Raw genomic sequence first — 24435 nt, forward strand, 5'->3', positions numbered from 1 at the left:
CTGCTGCTGCTGGTAGGCAGACGGCGTGAGCCACCCTTCACATGGAGTCGTCTGGCAGGACTGTGGCTGCAGAAGGGCTCCGGGTGCCGATCCACAGGGAATACGCGCCGACTGCTCAGCAACTCCTGTATCTCTTCTCTGCTGCCCGTGGCATAAAAAACATTTATGCATGTATGGAGGAAGAGAGGAGAGCTGAGGGTGGCTCTGGTCAAGATTAAAGCACTGACTTTAAGTGCAAATTCTCATTTGCATTTAAAAAGTTGGCAAAATGCATGGCTAAGCCAAAAGGCCAAATGTGAGTGCGTGGGAGCCAGGTGAGCTCAGAGGGAGGCGAGAAGCAGCGTCCCAAAATCCCGCCTGACTTCAGAGGGTTCGGGCTCGCTTCTCCCACACATCCCAGGCCATTGCCAAAACGTCTTGGGTGCGACGTCACGCGACGGGGCGACGTGCCCGTGTGTGCAGAGGGTGCAGACACCAGCGGGGGCATTGCCTGTGCTGCGGGAGCAGGGTGTGGGGGAGACACGTTGCTTTCTACCCTTTTGGAAATTTAACCAGAGAACAACCGATCCGGCCCGCTGCAGGCGCAGAGACTCTTGTTCTCAACCTCTGACGTTCCTTTGGAGTCCCACGCCTTTTGGGCCTCCCAAGCCTTTTTGGCCTCCACTTTTCCTCAGCCTCCACTTTTCCCTTTTTTGCCTCCCAGCCCTGTTTGGCCTCTTACCCGTTCCGGGCCTCCACTTCTTCTCAGCCTCTGCGTTTCCCTCCGACCCCCTTTGGGCCTCCCACCCTTTTTTGGTCTCCACTTTTTCTGAGCCTCTATTTTCCCTTTGCCCTCCCACCCCTTTTTCAGCCCCCCACCCTTTTTTGGCCTTTCACTCATTTTTAGCCTCCCACTCCTTCTCGGGCTTTGTGCAGTGAACTGGCTGCGGAGGAGGAGGAGGAGGATGAGGAGGCCGCAGCTTGTTGCCACACATTGGTGTTTAGCTCGGGAGAATTCCTTTCTTTTCCTTCCCATCACGATCGATGTCGGCGCCACTTCCAGTGGGGCGGTGGTGGTGTGCTCACACGCGGGGGCTGTCGGCTGCCGGTGTGAACGCAGGCGATGCCGCACGTTTGCACGGGCACTTTTTAATGCCTCTTGCACGCGAAGCATTGATTTGCAATATGTCTGAACTCGTTCCTCTAAATCAGCCTGACTTAAAATCTGTGAGCTGACCCGAGCCCGCGTATCCCAAGTTATTTAGCCGCTGCAGTAATTTACAGCGACTCTCTGACCCTTAATCTTTTCCTGGGGTGAAAAAGTTGCTTCTCTGTGTCCTCTCAGGTGCATGGAAAGTAACTTTTTAAAGCTTTATTTGGGAGGAATGATGTGTTAATATAACCTCTCGAACCTCCCAGGCTGCTCTCCTGCGCTCGGACCGGAGCTGCGGCAGGAGCGGCGGCAGGCGCAGCCCTGGCTCGTGCGGCTGGGAGCCGTGCTCACTCTCGGGTTAAAGGCCACTTTTATAGGCCAGTAGGGCTCCGCTGGCAATAGACTGTGGCAGGTACTAATTAGTACCAATTAACCATTATCAGTGACAGTTCTTATGGGCTTCATGCGTTGTACTGGTGGGGTCGGGGGGATCCGTGTCTTGGCATCCCATCAGGTTTGCGGACAGTGATGCACTGCTCACCGACGGGTGGGAGAGAAGGCATGAATTGTCTTTTATTGCAAACTTTTTAGTGCTTTGTTCCTCGCTTGAAAATACATCTGCTGGGCATTGCATCTGGGGTTTTGTGCAAGATTTTGCTGTGGGTCTTCAGCACCCCACAGCCTCTGCCCCCGCACTGGGGATGGGGTGTCAGGGAAGCCTGAGCTTTCCCCAAGGCTCAGCAGCACGTGGGGCTCGGCGGCGTGTGTCTGCAGAGGAGACAGCACGTGACAAATAGCCCACGGGCGCCTTGAAGCGCACGGTGCTGCCCAGCGCCACAGACAAGCAGTTGGTGCTGTGGGACATGGTGGGGAGGTCTGGGGTGGGCTGAGGGATCCGGAAGACTTTGCAGACCTTCCGGAGTCTTCAGCAGGCCATCAGGAGAGTTGGCTGCGAGTGCAGGAGGAGAGCGGTCCTGGGGAAGCCTGTGCAGTGGCATGGCTGGAGAGGAATGGGACCTCGCGCCGCAACTTCTGGTGCGGGAAAAGTGTGTGGGGTCGTTACCGGGAGTGATGAGACCTGGCTTGTGGTGCTGTTGGTACTTCTGGCTACTGCGGAGGCGGCAGGCTCGGGTGCAGATGTCAACCATGGTTGGCCGTGGGGGAGCTCCTCAGGAATGAGTCCCCAAGAGGGGAGCTGGGGTGTGTGTTGCAGCCGGTCGGAGGTGGCTCCCATCACTGACGGATGCTTTCTGTTTTTCTTTCAAATGTCTCCAGGCACTGAATGTTTAGGTCGCACCTTTCCAGGTAAACTGGGTAAGTGAAGTATTTCAAGAGTTGCCAAGATCTAATTACGAAGGCTGATTGCATGATTGCAGCTGCTGTACTATAAACACCCCGGTTACTTGTTTGACGAAACGGGTGGTACATTGCCTTGCCCGGAGAGCAGCAGGTACCTGCTGTTTGGGCTGCAGAGCGGGATGCAGCCCTGTCTTCTGAGGCTGATTTTGCAAACCCGGTATTTTCTGTCTCCCAATAGTGGATTGCATATTGGTAATCCTGGATGGGATTTTTTCTTCTGCTGCTCAATTGAGAAACATCTATAAAGGCTGAATGTCTTTTTAAGCACAAGTACTCTTCCATTTGCTGTTGCTCTGGCAAACTAATGAGCATCATTACATCAAGGAAAAAAAACTTTCACTGTGTTTTGTGAAAGTAGTTTGATAATCTGAAGCCTTTTAAGTCTTGGCATGTTGGACTCCTGTTGATCATTGCAGGAGCTGCCCGTGTTCAGGATGGACAAAATCAGGGTCGGAAGCCCTGTTGAACCAGGCTGCTGGATTGGAACTGAACCTGTTTGCAAAAGAGCCTTTCCTGGTTTAAAAAGACATTGTCGTAACATTTATGGGTGTCTCTCTCAATTTAGCATTGAGTTTATGAGAATACCTCTAAAATAAGGTGTCTTTGCTCACATGTGGTGTCCCAAGCATGCCAGGGAAGAACTGACTAAATAAAGTGTTAACAAGTGGTGAATAAATGATTTTAATAGATGGCTGATCAATTGTTATAGAGCCTGGGAAGTCAATAGAGCTTATGACTTTGGCTTATAACCATGCTCAGATCTTTAATGTGCTTATAATACCTACAAATCATTCATTAGGCTTTTATCAAGCATCTATTAGTAAAAATCATAATCTAAGACAAAAAAGAATTATTTCAGTTCTTGATTTTGAGCCTGATGGCACAATTTGGCCGCACAGCAAAATAGTCTTGGCCTAAGTGCAAAAAAGCTGTAAGACACCGCCGGTCCCCCAGCAGCGTTACCGTGGTGCAGGCATCAGGCAGGAGAGGAGCAGGAGCCCGAGGCCGGGCGCAGCCGACGCGTGCAGGGCGGACGCAGCCCCGGTGCTGGGATGCTCACGCCAGTCCGTAGGGAAGCTGTCCTGCAGCAGTCAATGATTTATTTATATTTGTTGTATATTAATGCCTTAAACAACAGATTTCAATAACTATGCCAGGCGGGTGGAGGGGGCCCCAGTGTCCCGGTGCTCTGAGCAGCGTAGCTCGGGGCGTTTTCACTGCAGCAAAAGGTGTTTGCTGTTGCCCGACCGTTGCACATGTTTTCTTGTCCTGTGATTTAGGAAAGCGTGTGAGCAGGGATATGTTCTAGCTGTGCTGCTCTTCCTGCCTTCCCTGCTCCCTGTCCTTTTCCCCTGTCCCATTTTGTGTGTATGTTTGTGCCTCAGGGAGGGAGGCAAAGATGCAAGTGAAAACATGCGGTTTCCTTAGAATATAAATAACAGAAAATTAAATATATTTTTTGTTGTTGTAGAGTTGTTCCCTGCAGTCTCCAGTTGCTTGCTCCTTCGTCACACACTTGTACTCTTTGGGGATTTTTAATCTTACTAGATGGATATTATTTGGAGTACGATGTAGGACACTAGTGATCTTGCTGCTAGCTTAATTGTGCGCCCAGCGAGGAGCTGCGTTTGCAGACGTCGGGGAAGTCTTCCCAAGCTTCTGAAAGCCGCAGTCTGCCAGACATGGCTGCGTCCACGGGATGGCTTCTTGCCTCGCCTTTGTTGTCTGGGTCCTTGTCTGCAGTTACAGCCCGGGCCGGTGTTGCCAGACATGGCCACCTCCACCACCCGCTCCCCTCTCGAGTGCCCTGGCGCCCGGACCCTCGGGGAGAGATGCCGGTGCCCATCCCCGTGTCATCTGGGCTAAAGCCCTGCGCGCGGCGGGGGCAAAACACAAACGCTGGGCAGGGAGCACCACCCGAGACTGACTCGAGGGAGGTTCAGCTTTCACTGTGGTTTTTTTCTTGGGTTTTTAAACTGCTCCACCATCATCCTGGTAACTCCTGGATGTCTGCGGTGTGGACACCAGATTCTTGAATTTCTGTAAGTGTGTTGTAGCTCTCTCTCGCCCGCTGAGAGGGGATTGGGCTGCTGTGCACCGGAGCATGGGCAGGTGCTGCCACCCTCCCCACAGGGAGCAAAAAGGGGTGCAGCAGTTTCTGTTGGGTCTGGCATCGGCTCTCCTGCTTCTCACAGAGCGGGAGTGGGAGTGGGTACAGAGGGTGAAGAGGAGATGCCCTCACCAAGGAGCCACTCATCTGATTTAGGAGACGATGCAGTCCTTGCACTCTTTAAAATCAAAGAGCAGGGTGGAAGGTTTGCACAAAACAAAATTCACAAGGCAAAATATTTAACTGGATGAAAATGCGATGCCTACTGATTTTTAGGGGTTTGGGTGAATTCTGTCCAAGCAGACACACAGACCTCCCCTGTTTCCCAGAAGCTGGGTCACACTCTGTATTCGCTGCAACGCTCCCCTGTGAAAATGCCCATATGAATCATTCTTTATTTTATTGTTGTGAGTTTGGGCATTTTGTTATATTAGTCTAAATGGGTTTGTTTCCATAGCTGCATACTGCCGATAAAATCCCAGTGTAGGATCTGTCAGTCTCCCTGTGCATGTGTACCAAAAATAAATCACACGCAGTTGTCAGAAGATGAGCTGCTGCCATGGCAGGTGCCAAGCTGCGAGGAAGTTTGGGCTGGACCTGGCTGAGCCTGCCGGTGCGTGGCATCTTGCTCCGGTGCCACCATGGCTCTGCAGGCAGCGTCGGTGCCCGGGTGGCCCCGGAGCACCTGGGAAGGAGCTGCTGCAGGAGGGATGATGTTTTGGAAATGGGGTAGGAAGTGATGGAGGCAGGGGGAGAAGAAACTCCCTGTCAGCTGTTCTCTAGGTAGAAAGGTATGGAGGTGGTAGGGTGTTCTGGTGAAGGATTAGCATCAGGTGACTACCAGGATAATAAAACAAGGTGTTAATAGTTCACCTCCCATCAGAAGGGGGTGGGCTTTTAATGGCTACATAAACGATCTCAGCTGCTGGGGGTGGCTTTGCTAGGCTTCAGGCTGTAAGCCCTGAAGGTCCCACCTGGGAGCTGGTTGTGCCCAGGCTGGCAGGTCCCATGTGGAGCAGCATGCCCAGGCTAGCGGGCGCTGCTGATGCCCAGGGTGGTGTTGCCATCTCTGCACATGTGGGTCCCTCTGGTTTCAGCGTCTGTACAGCTGATGCGGAACACGTCTTCTGGCAGAAAACCCAGACTCTGAGAAGCAATCTTTCCTTTGAGGAGGGTGACGCTAACGATTTTTGTTTCACGTCAGTTTTGCCAGCGGTTCTGATCCGCAGGTTGACGATGGTGCGTTCTGGTGTGGGACCGTGCCGCTGTCTGCCAGGAGTGCTTGAGGCAGGTGCTGCTCCAGCTGCCCGTGGTGGCACGGCCGGAGCGTGGCCAAGGGCAGGGCCGGGCTGTGGGAGCACCCTGGGGAAAGCCCCATCGTCCCGGGGGAGCGTGGGGGCGGCTGGCCGGGAGCGCTGCTGCTCTGCCAGGGGTGTCCTGAAACCCCCGGCTGCTCTGTCTCCTTTAATGCATCCTTTTAAGTACTGGGTAATAGTGTTTTCTTTTTGGCAGAGATGAAGGAGGGCTTTTAATAGGTCTTTTGTTTCCTCTTAGTGCAGTTCCCTGGCACTAACCTGCCATTAGCTCTAACATTTATTTAGGGTATTTGTATTTTTATACGTGGGGACCTCCAATGCAGAAAAGCCAAAGGGCTTGTCTGGGGTCACACAAGCAAAACGTGGCAGAGCTGGGTCTCAAATTCAGCTTTTCTGAACGTTGAGCTGATCTCCAGGCTTGGCAGAGAGGGAAAACCGTGGTTTGTCCCTTTTTAACTGAGGCAGACAGGGAAAGCAAAACATGAAGGCTCTATGGAAGGCAGCGCTTTTTTTTTTTCTCCTTTGCTCTCTCGTGTTGGTGATCTGCAGGGAGCTGGGACACGGGATGGTTGTGTTTGGGAGAGTGAGGATGGTATGTGTGCAATACACGGAGGCATAGGGAAACCTGGGGCCGGTCAGGCTGGAAATTCGATGAGCTCTTCCATCTCCACGGGTCCAGCTGCACTGGGAGCTGCCCCAAAAGCCGCTGGCGAGGAAGGGTGGGCTGTGCGTGGCCCCCCTCCCTCCCTCAGTAACCTGGTGCCTTTGGGGGCGATGCCTGTCGATGGCTGCAGCTGGGGTTTGCATCGCCGCTCCCGTCCCGCAGCGCGTGCGTGCCTGCCTTGTCTGAGGCAGCACAATGCTCGCCTTCACTCGCCGTCAGACTGGAGGTCTAGACGCTCTCGCTGCCTTTTGTTAGCAGGGTCACAGGTTAGGGAGCATTCCCAGCTCCTTTTACCTCCGCTGGTCAGGAATGCTTCCCAGGATTGGGCGCTCCGCTCAGGACTGAAATGGGGACCCCTCGGAGGGAGTCACCCTGCTACCCAAACACACCCAGACTTAAAATTATTGTGGCAGCTCCCAAAAAGAAATGTGCTTTTGAAATGCAGCCGGGATCACCCCCACTCCAGTTTTTGCAGGCACAGATGCTCAGCTGACACCAGCTAAATTGAAACCTTTTAGCCCATGCCAGTAAGTCTAGAGCAAACTGCCAAAAAGCATCGAGGACCAAGATACAAAACGCAGTCAGGTCTGAGCAAAGTACTTACAAATGAAGGACGGAACTGATGTGCTCTCTCTCTTGAATTTTAGCACGAGATGCTTCAGTCTTAGGGTTTTGTTAAAATATAATGGTGGAATTTTAAAGGTTCTCGGCAGATAGAGAGCAAATAAGTCCCCTAAAAACAAAAGAAAGGTTTTTTTGTTAGGGTTTTTTCCCCCTTAATGCAGACTTTCTTTGACATGAAGCATTTGTGAATTTTTCCCCACCCTTTTAAATCAAAGATGGGGTTTGCTGAAAGAGACATTTTTAATGGCTTTTAGACATGTTCAGAGATAGAACTCGAACCCTTGCTGTGCATTTGCTTGTTCCCCCTACCCCAGCCCACCCTGGCTGGCTGAGTGTTCCCGCAGGTTCAGCCTTCACCCGGCCTGGAGGGCTCCTCTGTGCTGCTGCTGGGGAGAGCAGCCCCTTCCCTGGAACTGTGCGATAAATAACTTGGTAGCAAGTTTCTTGCATGTTTTCTTCTTCTTTTTTTTTCCTTTTTTTTTTTCTTCCTGGCAAGAAGACATAACAAAGAATTGGCAGGTTCGTACTTTTTATTATTGAATTAAAATCTATTAAATAATAAGAGTGAGCCAAAACCTGAAATCACTATTAGGCAGGGCTTGTGGTGAAGTGAACCGCTTCTGGATCTGGCTCGCTTCTGCGTTTTGTGTGTATGTGCATGCATACGATGTGTGAAGAATGAGTGCATGAAGCTCAAATAGAGGTTTTAAATAGAAATAACACTGGCAGCTCTTTCTCCGTGAATCCAAGGCTATTATGTGTCTGGCTCTCGCCAACATGAATTGCAGAGGAAGTTCATGTAAACTCCATGGCTGATTTGACAGCTGCACAACCGTGGCGAGTTCGAAGCCTGGACGCTGTTGAGCAGAAGCGATGACATTTTTCTGTGTCTGGTGGCTCACCTCTTTGCAGAGGGTGAGGGGGGGCCGAGGGAGCCTGTTTCCCATCCTGGTCCTGGGACCCGCAGTGCCGGTGCAGGGATGGGCGCAAGCCGTGGGGCAGCAGTGGCAACGCCTCCTGCCCCGCTGGGGTTTTGGTGCTTCCACATCTTACCAAGGGGTCATGAGTCTGGAGTTGCTGAAAGCCGTGACATCAGAGGCGCGCAGGGTGACTGCAGCTGGGCGTTCATCGGCGACCTTTTGTTTTAGCCTCATGGCAAAACCCGTGAGTTACAGTCAGGTCAAGGCAGTGCAACAGGTTGAACTTCTTCCCTAAAGCTTTATCGGTGGTCTGGGTTACTTCCACTCTCAGGTGAACGTCACTGCCTTGTGCTGCCGGGATGACATGGGGGGGGGACGTGGGCCATCCCACCCCACCGTGATGGGGACATGTCAGCCGGGCAGGATGTCAGCCACCCACTCCTCTCCCGGGACAGCGGGGCTGCTGCGCAGCTCTGCTCCGTGCATCCGTGGAGGGGCTGCGTTGCAGAGCCCCGTGGGTCGGGTGGTGTCGGGCACCACGTCTGCAGCCGCCAGAGGCAAACCTGGGCTGCGTGCCCCTGCCGAAACCCCCCGCAGCGCGGGGAGCAAAGTGCACCTGTACGCACCCTGGCAGCGGGAACAATTCGGGGTTAATTCCTCTGCGAACCCGCAATGCACTGAATGATGTACAGGGTATGGAGGGAAATACTGTTTAAATTAAACTCTCCATAAGGGAAGAAAAGCATCCAGCCCCGTTTTTTTTACTGCTCATTTTAGTAATTTCTTCCAGATAACCTACACATCTGTGTCAGTGCAATTAAAGCAGAAATTCTGTCTAATGAACAGTTGTAGCCCTTGGGCTATTGCGGAATGAGCAGTGAAGTTGGAAACAGTCTTATTAAAATAATTAAGAAACAAGGGTGGGGAGGCAGAGGGAGGTGCAAACGAGGTGGTGGTGGGATGCTATCGGGTGAGGAGCAGAGAGGACCTGCAATCAGTCCAGCTTTGAACTCCCAGGGGTGACTCTCCCCACTGTGCCCCCCCCCCCCCCCCCCCAAGAAGTGACCGTACGGCGCGGTTGGACCTCGCCAGGGGCTTCTGGCCATGCGGTGTCACGACAAAGCAACGCCTTTCCAAGTCAGTCCTGCGCGTCGTTAGAAGCGGCTGCCCGTGGGGTAGCTGTAGGTCTGCGGGCGCTTGCTCCATCGTGGGCAGCCTTACCCATCCTGCTAAGCCACATTGGCTATTTTGCGTTTTGGGTTTTTGGTGGGTTTTTTTTTTGAGATTTAGGTTCTCCAACAGCTGATAAAGCTCAGGAAGGGGGGAGAATGTTTCTTGTGTTACACAGGTTTATATCTGCTTTTGCTTTTTCCAGAAAATTGTCTTTTCTCAGTAAAAAACCAACAACCCAACATGCTGTGCACAGCCACATAGTTTGCTGTAACTTTTCTTTCTCTCTTGCTCCCTTGAGGACAGTGACTGCGCAGGCTGAACTGTGTCAGTGATGGAGACTGGCCAGTTTCTCTCCTGTGAGATAACTTATTCTTTTGCTTTTAAGTAAATAATAATAATAATTTTAAAAAGTCCTTTTCAGTGTTAACCCTTGGAGTTATAATAGTGTTTCTCAGCAAGTCATCATTTTATATCAATAAATCAATTAATACTTGGAGCTGACTTTTTCAAAATTAATACACTCCTATTTAGAAATGCATGTGCTGCAGAAAGCTAGTGACAACTCAGATTAACAAAATAAATAAATAAAAAAAAGCAAATGCCATAAAAAAAAATAGCCAAACAAGTCCCACTGGAATGGTACATTGGGATGATTTTATTGGGTTTTATATCTATGAGCTGTGGGGGTTTTGTGGTTTTTTTTCTTTTGAAATGGTTGTGAACCAGAGTGATTACTTATCATTTTCATTTTAACTCCATCTGACAAATCGGTTTAGATGGAGAAAGCAATACTGCATCTTTAAATGGCTACTCTGTCAGCGCATCTTGCAGGGCTTTAAATGCCCTTTGTTATCGCAGTCTAGACAGGACGCAGGCGGAATATTTGATATGTTATAAGGCAAAGATTTGACAAGGTTGAATTAATTTACTGGCTTATTTAAAACTGAATTTCAAAACATTTTTCCTTACAAACTTGTCTTTCTCTCTCTATCCTATATATTTTTTTTCGAAGTTAGTACGGTATGTTTCAACTGTTTAGACTGGGAGAGGAGACATTAGCTTACTGCAGCCTGCAGTACTTTAATTGCCCTTTTTATGACTGTCTAGACATCATGCAGATGCATGTTTGTGGTGAGAAGACATTTCCCCCTCTGGTTATACGATAGTCTGAAACCTTTACATTGCCTATCTCCTTACCCCCTCTGTCTTGGAATGTGCTTTACTCCTTCCATCTCTGAAAATCACTTTTCCCCCCATTTTATTTTTTGAAGAACCCTTCAGTCCCTATTTTTCTGTTCTTTTTCCGTATGCTTATTTGTAAATGCTAATGCTTTCGGCGAGGAGAAATAAAGGTACGTGGAGCAAATGGCTCTTGGAGCCTCACGGGCAGGTCACGCCGCAGCTGAGGGGTGGCTTTGTGCGGTTTGGGTCCGCGCGGTGGCCTGCGTGGACCTGCGGCTCCCCGCAAGTGCAGCAGGACAGCCCTCTGCCTGTGTTTGTTTGGGGTCCCCTTGCCATAAGAGCACAGCCTTGCAGGCCCGGTTTAAGAATGAAAATATCACCAAGGTTTGAATGGGTTCAGAGTTTTAGTTATGCAAATCGGATGCATTAATTAACCCTGTTGCTATAGCTACTGCTTTATTGTTAAATGCAGTGAAAAGGGGACAAGCTGTGTCCATGGATAATCCTCCCCTCTGTGCTCTTCCCCCCTTCCCGTCCTCCCGAAGTCGCCCTCCGCCCCGGTGCGAGGGCAGCTGCCGCTCTGCTCCCGGGGGCCGAGGTGCCACCCGCCGCCCAGCGTCCCCGTCCCCACGGGCAGGTGGCGGGTGGCCCGCAGAGGCGGCTTGAAAAGCCGGGCTAGAAATCACCTCTGCGGAGGGGATGGGCGAGCTGGGGGGCTCCTCACCCCCGCGGCCTCTTCCCTCCAACTGCCCCCAAAAACCTATTGTCGGGGCTGACCTCGCGGGTCGGCTCTTCGCCGCCGTTCCGTGTCATCAATCTGCTGTCTGGGGGCTGCGTGGGGACGGGACGGGGTGCTGGGGACAATGGGGCGGGCAGGAGGGACGCAGATGTGCCAGGGGATGGGATGGGGATGGGATGGGGATGGGGAGGCTCGGCTCATCCCGCCACGGCCGGGCGAGGGGAGGGCATGGGAACCCGGTCCCGTTCTCGGCTCTGAAACCCGCTCTGGTGAGCAAACGCTGCTGGTTTTACATGGGAGGACAGCTTCTCTTTTTGTGCCTGCTTAAAAACTCACAGATGCAAAACACTACAACAAAACTTAGACTTGCCAGCATATCTGCTGTAGGAGTTAAAACCTTTCTCAGGCTGTTGCTACAGCTGAGGTGGAAGTAAATTTATTACCTTTAATTTTGTCAGATTTGGGGCGTTTTTACTCACCTCCCCCATTCACTCTGGTGTGTGTGTATATATAAATATACTTCTTATTTTTTCACATCTCTGTGTGAGAGTATGCACATGCATTTGCTCCCATCTGGTGGTGTTCAGACCAGTTCAAGAATTGAACTTGGATATTGCAGTGACCAAACGCAGTCTGGGCATTTGCATGCGTTTTGCATAAATTTTTTTCTGCCATGCATAATTATGTCTAACTTAAGATCGTCCTTGTTCCATGGGAGTGATTACCTTGTGGAAAGGTCACTCCTTTTGTAAGCAAAAGCTGCAAAACAATACAGACGATAACGACGCTTGAGAAGAGGCAGAGAAGGGAGAGGTGTCCTGCTGACCGGCTGAGGAAATCCGGTCGCAGTTGCAGCCCTGTCATGACCTGTGTGGCTTTGGCCAACTTGCTCAATCCGTGTTTCGACACCCGTCTGCGAGCTGCGCGGCGGGGCAGCCCGTGCGGCACTGCTGCCCGGGGACACATGTCCCGGAGCCCCCGGGGAGGTGCAGCGCTGCGACCTCGGAACGGGGGGCACGGCGGGGACCCCGGCGCCGCTCCCAAATGCCGATGGGCTCCTCGGGGCTGCACCGGGGGTGTGCGGGGACCCGTGCTGATTCACGCAGCAAAAATGCCGGAGGAGCAGAGGTTCCCCAGCCGCAGCTTGTGGGGTTTCCTGGCTTCTCCGTGCCCCTGCCACGTCCTGGAGCCAGGCGCTGGGCACGAGGCGATGCGTGTTGTGCTTGTCCCCCTGTCCCTCTCGGGGTGCCCGTGCTCCAGCGATGGTCCCACAGGACCAGAGCTTGTTGGGAATCAGCTGATGAAAAGTTTTCCCAGGAATAAGTGGAAATGGAAACTTTCTGGAGGACAGCCAGGGTGGAGGGAAGTGGAAAGGAGGACACTGGGGAGGGAGGCACGCTAAAACCCGGTACGTACAGCGTTCAGCGGGGAGAGGCCGTGGTCCATGCTGATGACAGGTATAAACCTCCATCTCCACACTTGTGCACGGTCACCACTGGCTGTTTTGCAGCGGGATGTCCCACACGGAGCAGGAAAGCCTGTGCCATCTCACCGCTTTGCAGACGAGGAGAATGCTTTGCTGCTGCCTTCCTTTCTGCGCACACGACAAATGCAGCGTACCGGATCCTCGTGACCTGCAGAATTAAAGTTGCCTTGTTTTGATGGGCCTGGTGACTAATGAAACGCGTATTCCTTAGCGTCTCTGCAGCAGCGGGAGGAGGGAGCAGGGAGTCGACGTGGTGCAGGCGGCTGCGGCTGACGGTGAAGCTGCTGGTGCCCCGTCGGTGCGAAGCAGCTCCGTTGCAGTGGGAGAGGGGGCTCAAACGAAGTTGGAATCGGAAACCCAATCCCTTTAATTGCTGTTAGCTTTCTGGAGAGGTGGCAAAGCCCTCCCTGGATGGAGCACTTGCTCTCCTCGGAGCGTCCGTGACTGGCAATTTGTCTGTCGAAACAGATGTGGGCAGCAACAAACATTTATTTCTATAACTAGAAACAAATTTGGTAATTGCCTCTTTCAACAGGACTTGCTCAAGCAGGAAATGAAATTCCTAAATGGCAGTTAGCAAAAGTATTTATAGCTAAGTTCATAAATGAGATGTGTTTTCCTTTGTCATGAGTTTCTGCTGGGTGGAAGGAAAAAAACCCTCTATGGTAGCAAGCCACATATTGATCAGGAGTGTTTCCAGGGTATACAAAAATAGTTATTTATTAATGTGTTTATTTTTACTAGCTGTAGAAATACACCTGACAAACAAAACCTCTCTGGTCTTTCAGGGTCAGCTGGCAGGGTTTGATCCGGATATTGTGGACTGTGTCTTTTCATTCAATTTTTTGGTAGATTTTTCTCTGTTTCGTGCCGTTTATGATTGCAAACGGTAGAGTTTTGTTCCTATGTCCGTCCCTGGATGCTTGTGTTCAAGGGGGCGAGTGAGGTGCTGCCCCTGCCCCAGGCCCGAGGGCATCGCGCTGCCTCTCGGGGAGCAGGAGATACCCGGCTTGTTCTCAGCTTGGTGGGGCCATGAGCCTTTGCTCAACGTTTCCTAGTGAGCAAGCAAATTTACCTATCTTTCAAGTGTAAAATCAAAATTGCTTTATTCTTTTAATCCAGTTTAGCTGTCCTTACCCTTGGGAGTAACTTCAAAAGCAATGCACTCCTTCCAGTCACCTCAGTAGGCTGGGATCAGGCTAACCGTGCCTAAAAGACGTTGTCTGAAGATCCTGGAGAAGGGGAGGGTGAGAGAAATAGGACCAAAAAGGGAGAGAAGGGGTTGGCGTATGCAAGGTTTTAGAAAGTCTGAGCGTCGCAAAGAACCTCGTTAGTTCTCAGTGCTCTGAGGGAGCTGGTTAACGTCTTGAGGAGTTTCTCTAAGCAAGTCTCCAGCTGACAGGTCTCTGCTCAGAGCCCAGAGGTGTCCCAGCTGAAGGAGCTGCTGACCCCAGCTCTCACGTTTGCAATCCCCGTGGAGAAGCTGAGTGCTGCCGTGCCGATCCTGCCTGTCTGGCCCTCGAAGGCAGGTCCTGCTCCCCGCAGCTGCCACCGCGGCCGTGCTAGCTTGGGGAGGTCACCTGCTAAAAACAGGCGCAGTGGTGTGATCGGGACAGATCCTGTGTTCTAGGGACTACAACGCTTTTTGAGGCCCGATTGGTCTGATAATTCCATCGCTGTAAGCATGAAATGGGACCGTTTCCTTTAAAACAAACACAAAAAGGAGGTGGGGGTGCAGGATGAGGCCATCGTTTGTCAGTGACTCAGAGGATGTGATGTGTGATTACCCAGGGTGACAAATGAAGAAAACGAACTATATTAAATGCACAGTTATGGCCCAAGGATTGACACTATGAATACGACTCCTTGGGGCCCCATCACCCATTTTCCAGCAATGTTTTTTCTCAAACTGGCTCCTTTTCTGAGTCCCACTTGCGCTCTTGCCGCGTTCTTGGCCCGCCGTCACTACCTCGCACGGCATTATTTCTGCTTGCTCCGTCAGAACTGGCCATGGTGAATCTGGAAATGCAGTTTAGCCATTAACTGTACTGATGATGCATGAAGCAGGACCAAATCCAACAGGCTCTTCCCAGCTGTCCTGCCTGTTGACACGGGCCTGATCCTGCTCTCTTTGATACCTCGGTGTTGGTGCTGCAGATCCAGGTTCAAGGTGCTGTGATTAGTGCCAGCAGTGGCAATATCAAGATCATATTCTGTATCTATCTCCAGTACTTCTGTGCTGTCTTGCAAACAAATACAATTGTTGACAATCTGATGGGCCCTTCGTACGTGGTTTTATGGAGGTAGTATTTAGAAGATAAACACAGCAGATGCTAATACACGACTGTTGTAGTAATGACTTTGCCTGGTCTGATTGTTTCTAAGATGACCTAACAGATGAGTGGCCAAGAGTGAGTAATCTGCTATCTGAAGTTCTTTGTTCTTTCATCTCTTCTTCCCCGTCCGCGGTCTCGGAGAGGGAGAACATTGGTCTCTTTAATGAGCGGAGCTCGGCATCTGGTGGATGAAATGGCCTCTGTAAACCAGGAGCAGTGTTCGGAGCTGCACCCTCTCTGGCAGCCTTTGGATTCCAGCTGTTGCCTGGAGCTGTTTTGGTTCTTGCTTAAATTAGAGCAGTTCAGATGTAATGTTTAGCATAATGGGCACGTCCCTTTTCCAAGCAGGGCTGGGAAGGATGCGCCCGGGCAGAGCTGCTCGCACCAGGCTGCGGTGCTGCTGCGCCAGGGTATTTTCCTCCATGCCGTGGGTACGAACAGGGCAAAGGGCCGCTGTCAGACACGGTCCCCTCCTGCTGCCCCTCCTGTGCCATGCTGCAGAGTCCGAGCCCCCGCAGCTGCGGGAGTTTATTCCCGACTAAAATCATAGCTCGGAAGGGTGACTAGATTCAGATGGCTCTTCTCAAATTCACATTCTTTAGCCTTGAGTAGAAAAAATAAGTTCCACTCTTTGGCTACATTGCTTAACCCACATCCTTTTACGGAGGCTTTGATGAGCATCTGGCATAACGACCACGCTTTGGCTGGGCTCGATTCTGCTGAGTTTCTCTCGGGTCCTTCCAGAGAGCCACATGCTGCTCCAAAGTGTGCCCAAATTTTGCTCTAACATCTGTCCCCTGCTCTCCAAAAGTATGCTCGCAGCCGGCAGGCACAAACGCAGGGGCAGGCAGGGCTCTAAACTGAGCACAAGGACCGGGCAGAGCTCAGGCCAGCTCTGTGGGACCCTGCTTTGATCCTGGCCTGCTGCAGACCGGTTCAGTAACGTCAGCTCTGGCCTTTCTGGTTCTCTGCTCGCAAAGGACAGCGTGTCGGTATGTGTAAGGCAGGGCGGTACAGGGTGTCCTCAGCTTTCATTTTCCAAAAGTGATTAGGACTTGTTTTGTGCCCTAATTATTGGGGCGTGCAAGGTAGTGGTAGCTCTCAGCTGTTCATGGCAAGGACTGTCCTTGTGTGTCTCCTTGTTCTCGATGGTGCCTCTGGGCGCTGCTGAAGCCGTGGTGCTCTGAAATGTCAGCGAAGACCGGGGAGGGGAGCGGGTCGGGCTGTCAAGCAGCTGACAGAATGGATAAGGGTGTCTCTCCTCCTCCTCTGCAGCCTGCTGGTGCCCAAGCCCCTGCCCTTGCTGCTGCCTTCGGCCGGAGATGTGGGTGCTGAGAACGGCTGAAAGTCAGACCCATCACTTCTAGTTTAGGGCAGCGTCTCTGCCTACCCATTGGCAATAAGTTTCGTGCGAAGACGGCAGCCCAGGTCTGTTGGAGAAAATGCTGGGTCATATCCTTCTTCTGCCTGTCAAAGCCCCTGGGTGGGTAGGGGAGCAGGCAGGGGCCTCCGGACCGGCGGCCGAGAAGGATGCTTTCTGTAGGGTGCTAGTGAAGCAGCCCAAGTTTTGAATGCTGACAGGCACGTAGCAATGCTGGAAGAAGGAGACCTTGGTCTACCAAGACTTGGTTTACATTTGCTCTTTGAGGAGCTGCATGAGCTTGTTGAGAAGCTTTTAAGGTTACTGGCCTGAAACTGTTCTTGGCTGAAATCCTTGCGCATCCCTACTTGGCATCCCGCAAAGCTTGTAAGTACAGAATTTGGGGAATCACGGACAGGGAGGAAGGATGTATGGATGCTTTTCAGCTCCAAGCTTCAAATTATTGTCAGTACCAGTCCGATTTGGACTTCCATTTCTCCCCACCACTTTCCTGGTTACTCTTGAATAGCCTTATCTGCACGTGCTTAGTCAAAAAATAGCTGTACCCTTATTTATGTCTTTTACATGCTTTTTTTATGTAACTAGAGCACTGCTATCAAGGGCTACAAGGAACCTATTCAAACAGAAGATGCCCAAGGGTGGGGGTGGATGAAAAGGTGAGAAAATTGCGAGGAGAGGGAACTGCAGTCGGGGCTGTGCACATCTCTGCTGCGTCTTGCTCTGAGTCATGCGGCCAGGGCAGCTCTGTGGATATTGGAGGTGTTAATGGAAAATCAGGGATGAAAGTGCTCGCTGCAGATTTGTGAACACTTTTGATTAATTCATCCGGTTAATTTTGTCATGTCTGGGAAGACTGTGCGTGTGTGTGTGTAGAGACCTTCCCTTCTGGGGTGTGAGGTGGGGGTGCATGGAGGACGGAGCATTGCAGTCAGTTGAATTTACCCTAAATCCCTAAGGATTATGGAAGAAGCCGGAACATGCGGTGTGACATTACAGTGCCACCATATTTAGCTGGCGGTAGGCAGCAATTCATTTACAGATTCCATAGGCTTCAGGACCGGCCGTGGCCTGACTGTCCCCAGTCCCCAGGGGCTGTGCCGGAGGCCGGTGCCGCTCACCGGGCGCCGCTGCGGGACGGTCCCCACCGAGGTCCACCGCTTCCACGTCATTGCGGGCTCTCGGCCGGAATCTGTTGAATCACGGTGCTGAGTCACCCACGTGAAGCAGGCTCCATAAATAACCACAGGCACTTCACAAAGCAGCCGCGCAGCGGAAAGTGCTGCTTCATAGTTGGAGCAAGGGCTCTGGGGGAAGAAAGCGAGATGCTTTTCTCAGCTCCGCTTTCTCTAAGCATCACGTAGCTCTTTGCGCGGTGCCGACAGGTATCCTGCTGCCACGCTGCAGGAGGCACGTGTTTGCCAAGGGCTGGGTGCTGGCAGAGGACTCGGGTGCCCTGTGCTGCGGGTTCCCCGTCCACGCCGATAGGTTTATGCCCAGTAATTGCATCCTGTTGCCGGTGAGCTGTTTGGCTCCACGCCTGTGCCAAGGGCCACGCTCCTGCAGTCCCGGGAGGGACTGGGTTCCTCGGCGAGGCTGAGTCAGCGCCAGGTCTTGTTCCTGGGCTCAGTGACCTGGGAAAAGACTTTGTCCCTCTGCAATGGACGGGCTGGGAGCCTGGGCTCACCCCTCGGCAGCTGATCTGGGTGCCCGGGGTCAGGGTGAGCATTCTCCCACCTCGGCGTAGTGCATCTCCTGTGCCAAGCTTTGCTCCAACTGCTTGCCCACCTTGGCTTCCTGGGGACCTTAACTGCAGCATTCCCCAGCACCAACCCCCTGTATCCGTACATTGACTTCATCCATAAGCTGTGGCTCTGCTGCCTGAGCAAGGAGGGAGGCTGCGGCGTGCCCACCGCTGCGGGCAGAGCTTTGCTCTAAAACCCTGCGTGGGCACCTGCAGGGGCGGTCAGGGGTGCTGCGGGGGCAGGATGGGGCCAGGGAGCTCAAGCTCGCTGCCCGTAGAAGTCATCCTTAGCCCGCGTCTTCCGGGGGCTAGAGAGATGCTGCCCAGGTTTGTACAAGACCTGGTTACATCTCTTGTACTTCAACAGGAAAGTCAGAAAAGTCTCAATCTGTTTCTGCCCGTTTTATTGAGGCTCGTTAGGCAGCAGGAGTAATCTCTGTACAAAACTATCCCATTCAGTCTTGGTGTAAAAGTTGTTGTAAGCGTGTCGGAGAAGGTGAAGGCCGGAGGTGAAGGCCCAGTACGCGGTGGGGTTCCTTGGCTCTTGCATTAGGCACTTGCAGGATGTTTCTCTGGGAATGTAAGTGACACGTAATTAAAAATAGTCCTTACGTATGGTGGAAAATGGAAATTTCCATACAGCTGGGTTGCAGAGTAACATCTCGGCGCAGACAAGGACGCTGTTATCGCGGGTTGCAGGTGTTTGTGGAGGGTCTTCAACAAGACGGTCCCTGCGCTGCTGCGGGCTGATGCCTGAGGCTGGGCTGGGCGGCTCTGCCCAGCGAGGAGCCCGGCTGCCGGGAGCGAGTGCCCGCGGGGCGGCGATGGCACAGCCGTGAGTCAGGGCAAAGGCTGTTTCTGCAGTTCTCTGAAACTTCCGAAATAGCAAAATCTCGGCCCCTTTTTAGTCTCCCTGACTCTTACTCACTTCCTTTTGGATTTTTCTACTACTCAAATTCACATCAGTTTCTAGATCAGGGGAAACCGCTGGAGTCAGGGTTTCGGTTTAAGCCCGGTTTTTGCCTTTTCTGTGACCTGCGCTACGGCAGCTGTTGGGGCAATGCTGGAAGTGGGGCTGTGCCCAACGCTCCCAAAGCCTGATGAAGCTTCACCTGCCTCTGTCACCAGCTCTCCTCTGTTAGGTGTGTTGGAGCAACCTCAAACACCGTTCTAGATGGATTTTCCCAAAAAATGCTAATAAAATGAGTGATAACGGGGCTCTGATGCAGAGGGACCGTCACAGGAGCATGCAGAGGCTGAAGTGCGTATCACATCCGTCCTGGGTAAAAATTAACTCACGGCTCATTAACTTTCAACAGCGAGGCTTGCTCGGGAGGTATCTCATCCTGTCTGGCGTGACGCCGGGCGTTGGGTTGCCTCACACTGGGCTGATGTCCTCAGAAGATGAAATCAGCAGCAGGGAATTTTTCTCCACACCCTGAAGAGCGTATTTTTGGTAGTCTGTGTGAGCTTGTGATCGGATTCATCGTGCTTGAACTGTCCCAGCAATCTGTTTCAAGTCAGAACTAAGGGGGTTTTAATGATAAAAATACCCAGAGGAAGTGAAAGTGAACATAGGAGAAGCAAAGTATTCTGCAGGGGATTCTCTGCTTGCTTTAATTTTCTCTCAGCAATGCAGGCTTGAGTTTTAGCATGGTGCACCATAGCATTTATGATGACTGGCATATTTTTTTTTAAACTTTTTTTCTTAGGGATTGTGGCTCGTGCAGCTACGTTTGTTCAGCTTAGCCATTATCTCCTGAGTAATTTCACTTCTTCTCATCACTTCTCACGCGATACGCAATTCCTATATATATAGAGATTGTAATTGAAGCTTACAGATAACTGTTTTGACCTCCAGATGTGCATTATACCCGGCTGAAAGCAAAGGTCATCTTGGCTGAGACCCTGTCTGAAAGCTGTTCTGTCCACTTGTAAATGATAGCTGGAGTGCCCGTATTTATTGCAGCAAAATGCAGGTGTATTTTTTTTTTTTTTTCCTGCTCCTCTTTATACTTGCCAGTGCTTTGGAGCATTTGTCTTCAGCAGTGATACTCTATGTGGAAGGAAGAGCATTAATAAAGTTTATAGTAAGCATTTTATGAACTGTATAATAGCTGTAAAAAGTAAAGGAAATGCATTTAAAGTATATCATAGCCTCGCCTCCCCTGCGGCTGCTGTGAGCCGGGAGTGTGTGCAGAGGCTCAGTGCTCCGTTGACTCAAATAGCTCTCCCTCCTTGCAAAAATATTTATAAAGTTTAAACCTGTGCGTGCTGAGCAATTTGTTCGTAGGCACTTGAAGAAGCTCTGAGATGCACCTTTCTGCAGCTGCTTTTATCGAGCCGTAAATGTGATCTTTGGTGGGAGGAGCGGGGCCGGGTGAGGCAGCCATACCGGTGAGGTGCCTCCGCGCCAGCTGCCAGCCAGCTGCCATTTTCATAAATTTCAGACGTTTTAGAGCCTTTTCGTCTCAGTGGCCGGGCAGCAAGGGCACGTGCTGCCTTCCTACAAAAAGCCCTCTGAGCAGGAGAGCGGCCGCAGCCTGCGCGGTGCGGAGTCCGCAGGCTTTGGGAAGCGGTGGGGTCTCCTGTCGTTCATTAATGTCACGCTGTTAGCTGCTGTGAAACCCTTATGCAAGGCCACATGTGGTTTAAAGTGGCAAGTGGGTAATGAACTTGAAGAATGGGACGTGACAAGTGATTTTTGACTCGATCACGAATATCCAGTTTCAGGATTGTGAGAATCTGGGGGAAAAATGCTTAGTTGCAAAACAGTTACATGCGTGCTGACTGACTCCCAAAGCTGCAGCGTCTAGACAGAAAATACAGAAAAGCAGGTTGTGTCACTTAAATGCGATGTCTGAACCTGTTAGTTTGAAACGTATTCTGGAGTAAAAATTATGCAAAATTAAATTAGTGTGACCTTACTTTGCATTTGGAGGCTGAATATGCCCATCTTGTAAAGCCTAGTGCATTTATAACACTTCCCTTGGGGAAAATTACAGAGAGAAATGGAATGAGGTCTCTTCTAATTGAAAAGTGACAATGATTAGGAAGCCAAATACAAAATGTGTTGAGTATTTTTTTTTCTTGTTTTGTTGTGTGTGTGTTTTTAAGAATACCAGTAGAATTATAAATTATGTGCTTTGCAGTTTGGCTTGTTTTTCATTCCCCAAAGGCTTTTTATTAGCATAGCAGCTGAATTGCACTTGTATAATAACATATTAACTCAAAGTTTGGGTTTTTAATGATCTTTCTTCATTAGTTTGACTGAGCTGCTTGGATAAAATCTTACCGAGTCTATCCAGCTCTCCAGTGTGTTGGGGTTTTTTCCCCCTTGTGCAAACGAAGCCCACGAAGACAAGTTAAAACAGAGGCAGAGCTGGCAGAAACTTCGGTGCCTCGAGTGGATATGAGTCTCTTAAAACTTGAAAAGCACAAATTGAGCGTGTGGGGCTTTTTTTTGGTTTGGTTTGATTTTTATTTTATTATTTTTTTCCAAAGGCAACATGCGCGTTCTTGGGATTAAAGCTCATCTCAACATAGCTGACACAGGCTGGGCTTGGGGTAGAGCAAAACTCTGTGCCCTCTGCTCTTCCCGGAGCTCCTGCTGGTGCCGAGAGCAGAGGTTCTTGGGTTTGGCCTCCTCAGCAGCGGGAAGAAATTCTCATTTCAGCACCACCACCAAAGACGACGTAGGGGCAGATGCATTTCTCGTATACGATACTTAAACGTTCGAGCCCTCGTCTGTGTTGCAAGGCAAGGGTAGATGTGCTCCGGCGCAGTGATTGAGCTGTTTGCTTCCCTGTGCTAACGAAGGAGATCAGGATCAGGAGAAGAGCAAGGTCATTGGCATGAAAAGGCCAAAGTCCGACCGGGAGGAGCTGATCAGGTTTTATCGTTCAGACACGTTTCACCAAACCTGTTTACAGCATGTTAATTTGCAGCTTAATTGTCCTCCCTCCTCCCACAAAGCGAGATACTAAAATCACTCTTGTATTGATAATACCAGTGTGATTGCCGTAACGTCAGACCGGATTCCACGCTGAAATGACCCAGCTTAGAGCCTGAAGAGCGAGGCGTGATGCGGGGCCGAACACTGCCTGCGCCTCCCGGCCTCTCCCTGTGGTCCCTGGGGGCTCCAGCTCCAGGAGAACGTGGGAGGGAGCGATGGGGCAGCAGGAGCATCCCTGCCGGAAAGCAGCGTCCCCTCCATTCTGGTGATCACACTGCGCCTTACTATTGCACCTCTTGGCAACTGTTTTGTAACACCCCAATTACAGGAGTCCCAGAGCCAGAATAAACAGCGTTCAGGGCTGGATGGGGATGGATGAGACGCTGGTGTGTTGTCCCAGATCGTGATGGAATTCCCACCCGTTCTTCTGCTTCAGGCTCTGCTCGTTATGTGCCTGTACGTGTGCGCAGGAAGCTTGGCTGAGGTCGGTTCTAAATGACACGTCTCGTGTGTTCCTTCCTAGGAAGGAATTAGGGCAGCGCTTCCCGATGGCCAAAACTTCACCTGTGGCACCAAAGTACCGTGGCCAATTTAGCAAGGTTTGGTTCATGTAAGGGACCTCTCGTCCTGGAAAGGAACTTTCCTTTACAACTGCCTTGGTCTTCTTTTTCTTCAGAAATATAACCTCTTTTAACAGAAAAGAAGTTTTCCATCCCTGGCCTCATTTATAGTTTTTTCTTGTGTTTTCTTACCGTGGCCAAAGCACATGCTGCATTTTGAGGCTAAATTGACTCATCTTCCTAAAAACCTCGCTTGTTTTTTTGGTTTTTGTTTTGTTTTTTCTTTTCTGTAATGAATTCCACAAAAAGCGGGCTCTGCACCCAAGCTGGGTGGCTGCTCTGCTGCCCGCGTGTAGGGGAGGCAGAGGGGCTCTGGGTCAGTGCCCCCCTGGGGTCTGGCTCTTCGTGGGTGACCTGGAGAGCGCCCGGGGAAACTGTGGGGCATCCCGTGCCTGGCTGGGGTGCCAGGGCTGCACCCCGCCGCTCGGGTGCTGGAGGTCGGCAGGGATGCTCTCAGTGCCGCTGGGCGCAGCTGGCACTAGGACATGCCTCTGGGCTGCGGAGGGACGCTCTTCGTTGGGGGGGATGACGTGGGAAGAGACGTTGTGCCTTTTTTTAGTGGTTTTGCGTCACCTTCTTTTCCCAACCCGTTAAGTTTCGGTGTGTTTGTGCGTCTGGTTAATCTGCTTTGTGTTTAGAAGAAACGAGCTCCTGTTTCAGCCCGTTCCTCCAGCACGGGGCACCCGTGGCAGCTCTGGGCTCTGGTCATTTGTCGTTCCCACGGGTGAGCTGTGCCACTGCTTTGGGGCTGCATCATAAATTGTTGGGAACGTGGTTTTTTTTCCAGGCTCTTCCCCTTACAGTGGCATTTGGGCACCTTGCTGGGGTTGCTGTGAAAGACCCATCTTTGAAGAAGATGCCCTTAGCTATAAGGCATCTTTTAAGGCAAAACTCCTTTGCAATGTTTGGCTTTTAATCCCTCTCTTCCCACCCCGTGTGCGATCTCCTGGTGTAGGGGCAGCTGTGTTTTAGGGGGGCTGTAAGTATATGGGCTCCAGATCACTCGCGCTTTAAGTGACAAATAAGGCTCCTGCTTTCAAGGCATAATTCTGCTCTTTGCAGGCGGTGGGCAGAGCTGGTTAAGCATTTTGGGCAATGGCAGAAATAGCTGCTGTTTAGCAGAATGAGCTCCGAGGTAACTGGCAGCACTCACCACCTGGACTGTTTTCTTGACATTTATTTGCTTTTACTGGCGCTTAAATGCCACCTGCCAGGAGAAAACTTTCCATAAAAAAAAAATAAAATTAAATTTGCCTGACTCAGCAGAAGCCACCCCAGCTGGTATGAGCAGTGTGATGCTGCCCTTCGAGGCATGATGGGTCTTCCTATGGATCTGCAGATATATATGTGTGTATCTGTATAGATAAAATACAGATGGCAGCGTTCATGATAGCTTGGGGCACAGCTGTCCAAAATTGGATTTTATAGCTGTCCCTACTGAGAAGCAAACAAAGTTTAAATCCCCAGAACTATTGAACGTTGCTGGTTTGGCCCCTCCTTTACGATGAGCACTGGAGTTGCTGCTGCCCGGTCCTGGTCCCGGCGAGCCCTGGGGTGCTGCTAGCACGAGGGGTCTTGGGGGGAGCAACCGAGCGGTTCGGGGATGGCGTCTGCTCTCTGGGTGCCGAATGCACGGAAAAAATGACCCAGCGCTACGTTTGCCTCCAGCACTCGATTTTCCTTCGCCTCTGAGAGGT

At 51.3% G+C, this 24435-nt stretch overlaps 1 protein-coding gene across 3 annotated transcripts in view; it reads left to right on the forward strand.

Moving 5' to 3' along the window:
- Nucleotides 1-24435, forward strand: part of PMEPA1 (prostate transmembrane protein, androgen induced 1) — a 47221-nt gene that overhangs the window by 14120 nt on the left and 8666 nt on the right. For 2 of the 3 annotated variants that reach the window (XM_075768840.1, XM_075768841.1), the window contains exon 2: nt 2408-2446. The exons of the other annotated variant lie outside the window; for it this stretch is intronic. In XM_075768840.1, the coding sequence (XP_075624955.1) occupies nt 2408-2446 (39 nt within the window). The remainder of the gene's footprint in view (nt 1-2407; nt 2447-24435) is intronic. 3 annotated transcript variants of the gene reach the window in all.

The sequence above is a fragment of the Balearica regulorum genome, chromosome 16 (assembly GCF_011004875.1).
Source record: "Balearica regulorum gibbericeps isolate bBalReg1 chromosome 16, bBalReg1.pri, whole genome shotgun sequence".
NCBI lineage: Eukaryota > Metazoa > Chordata > Aves > Gruiformes > Gruidae > Balearica > Balearica regulorum.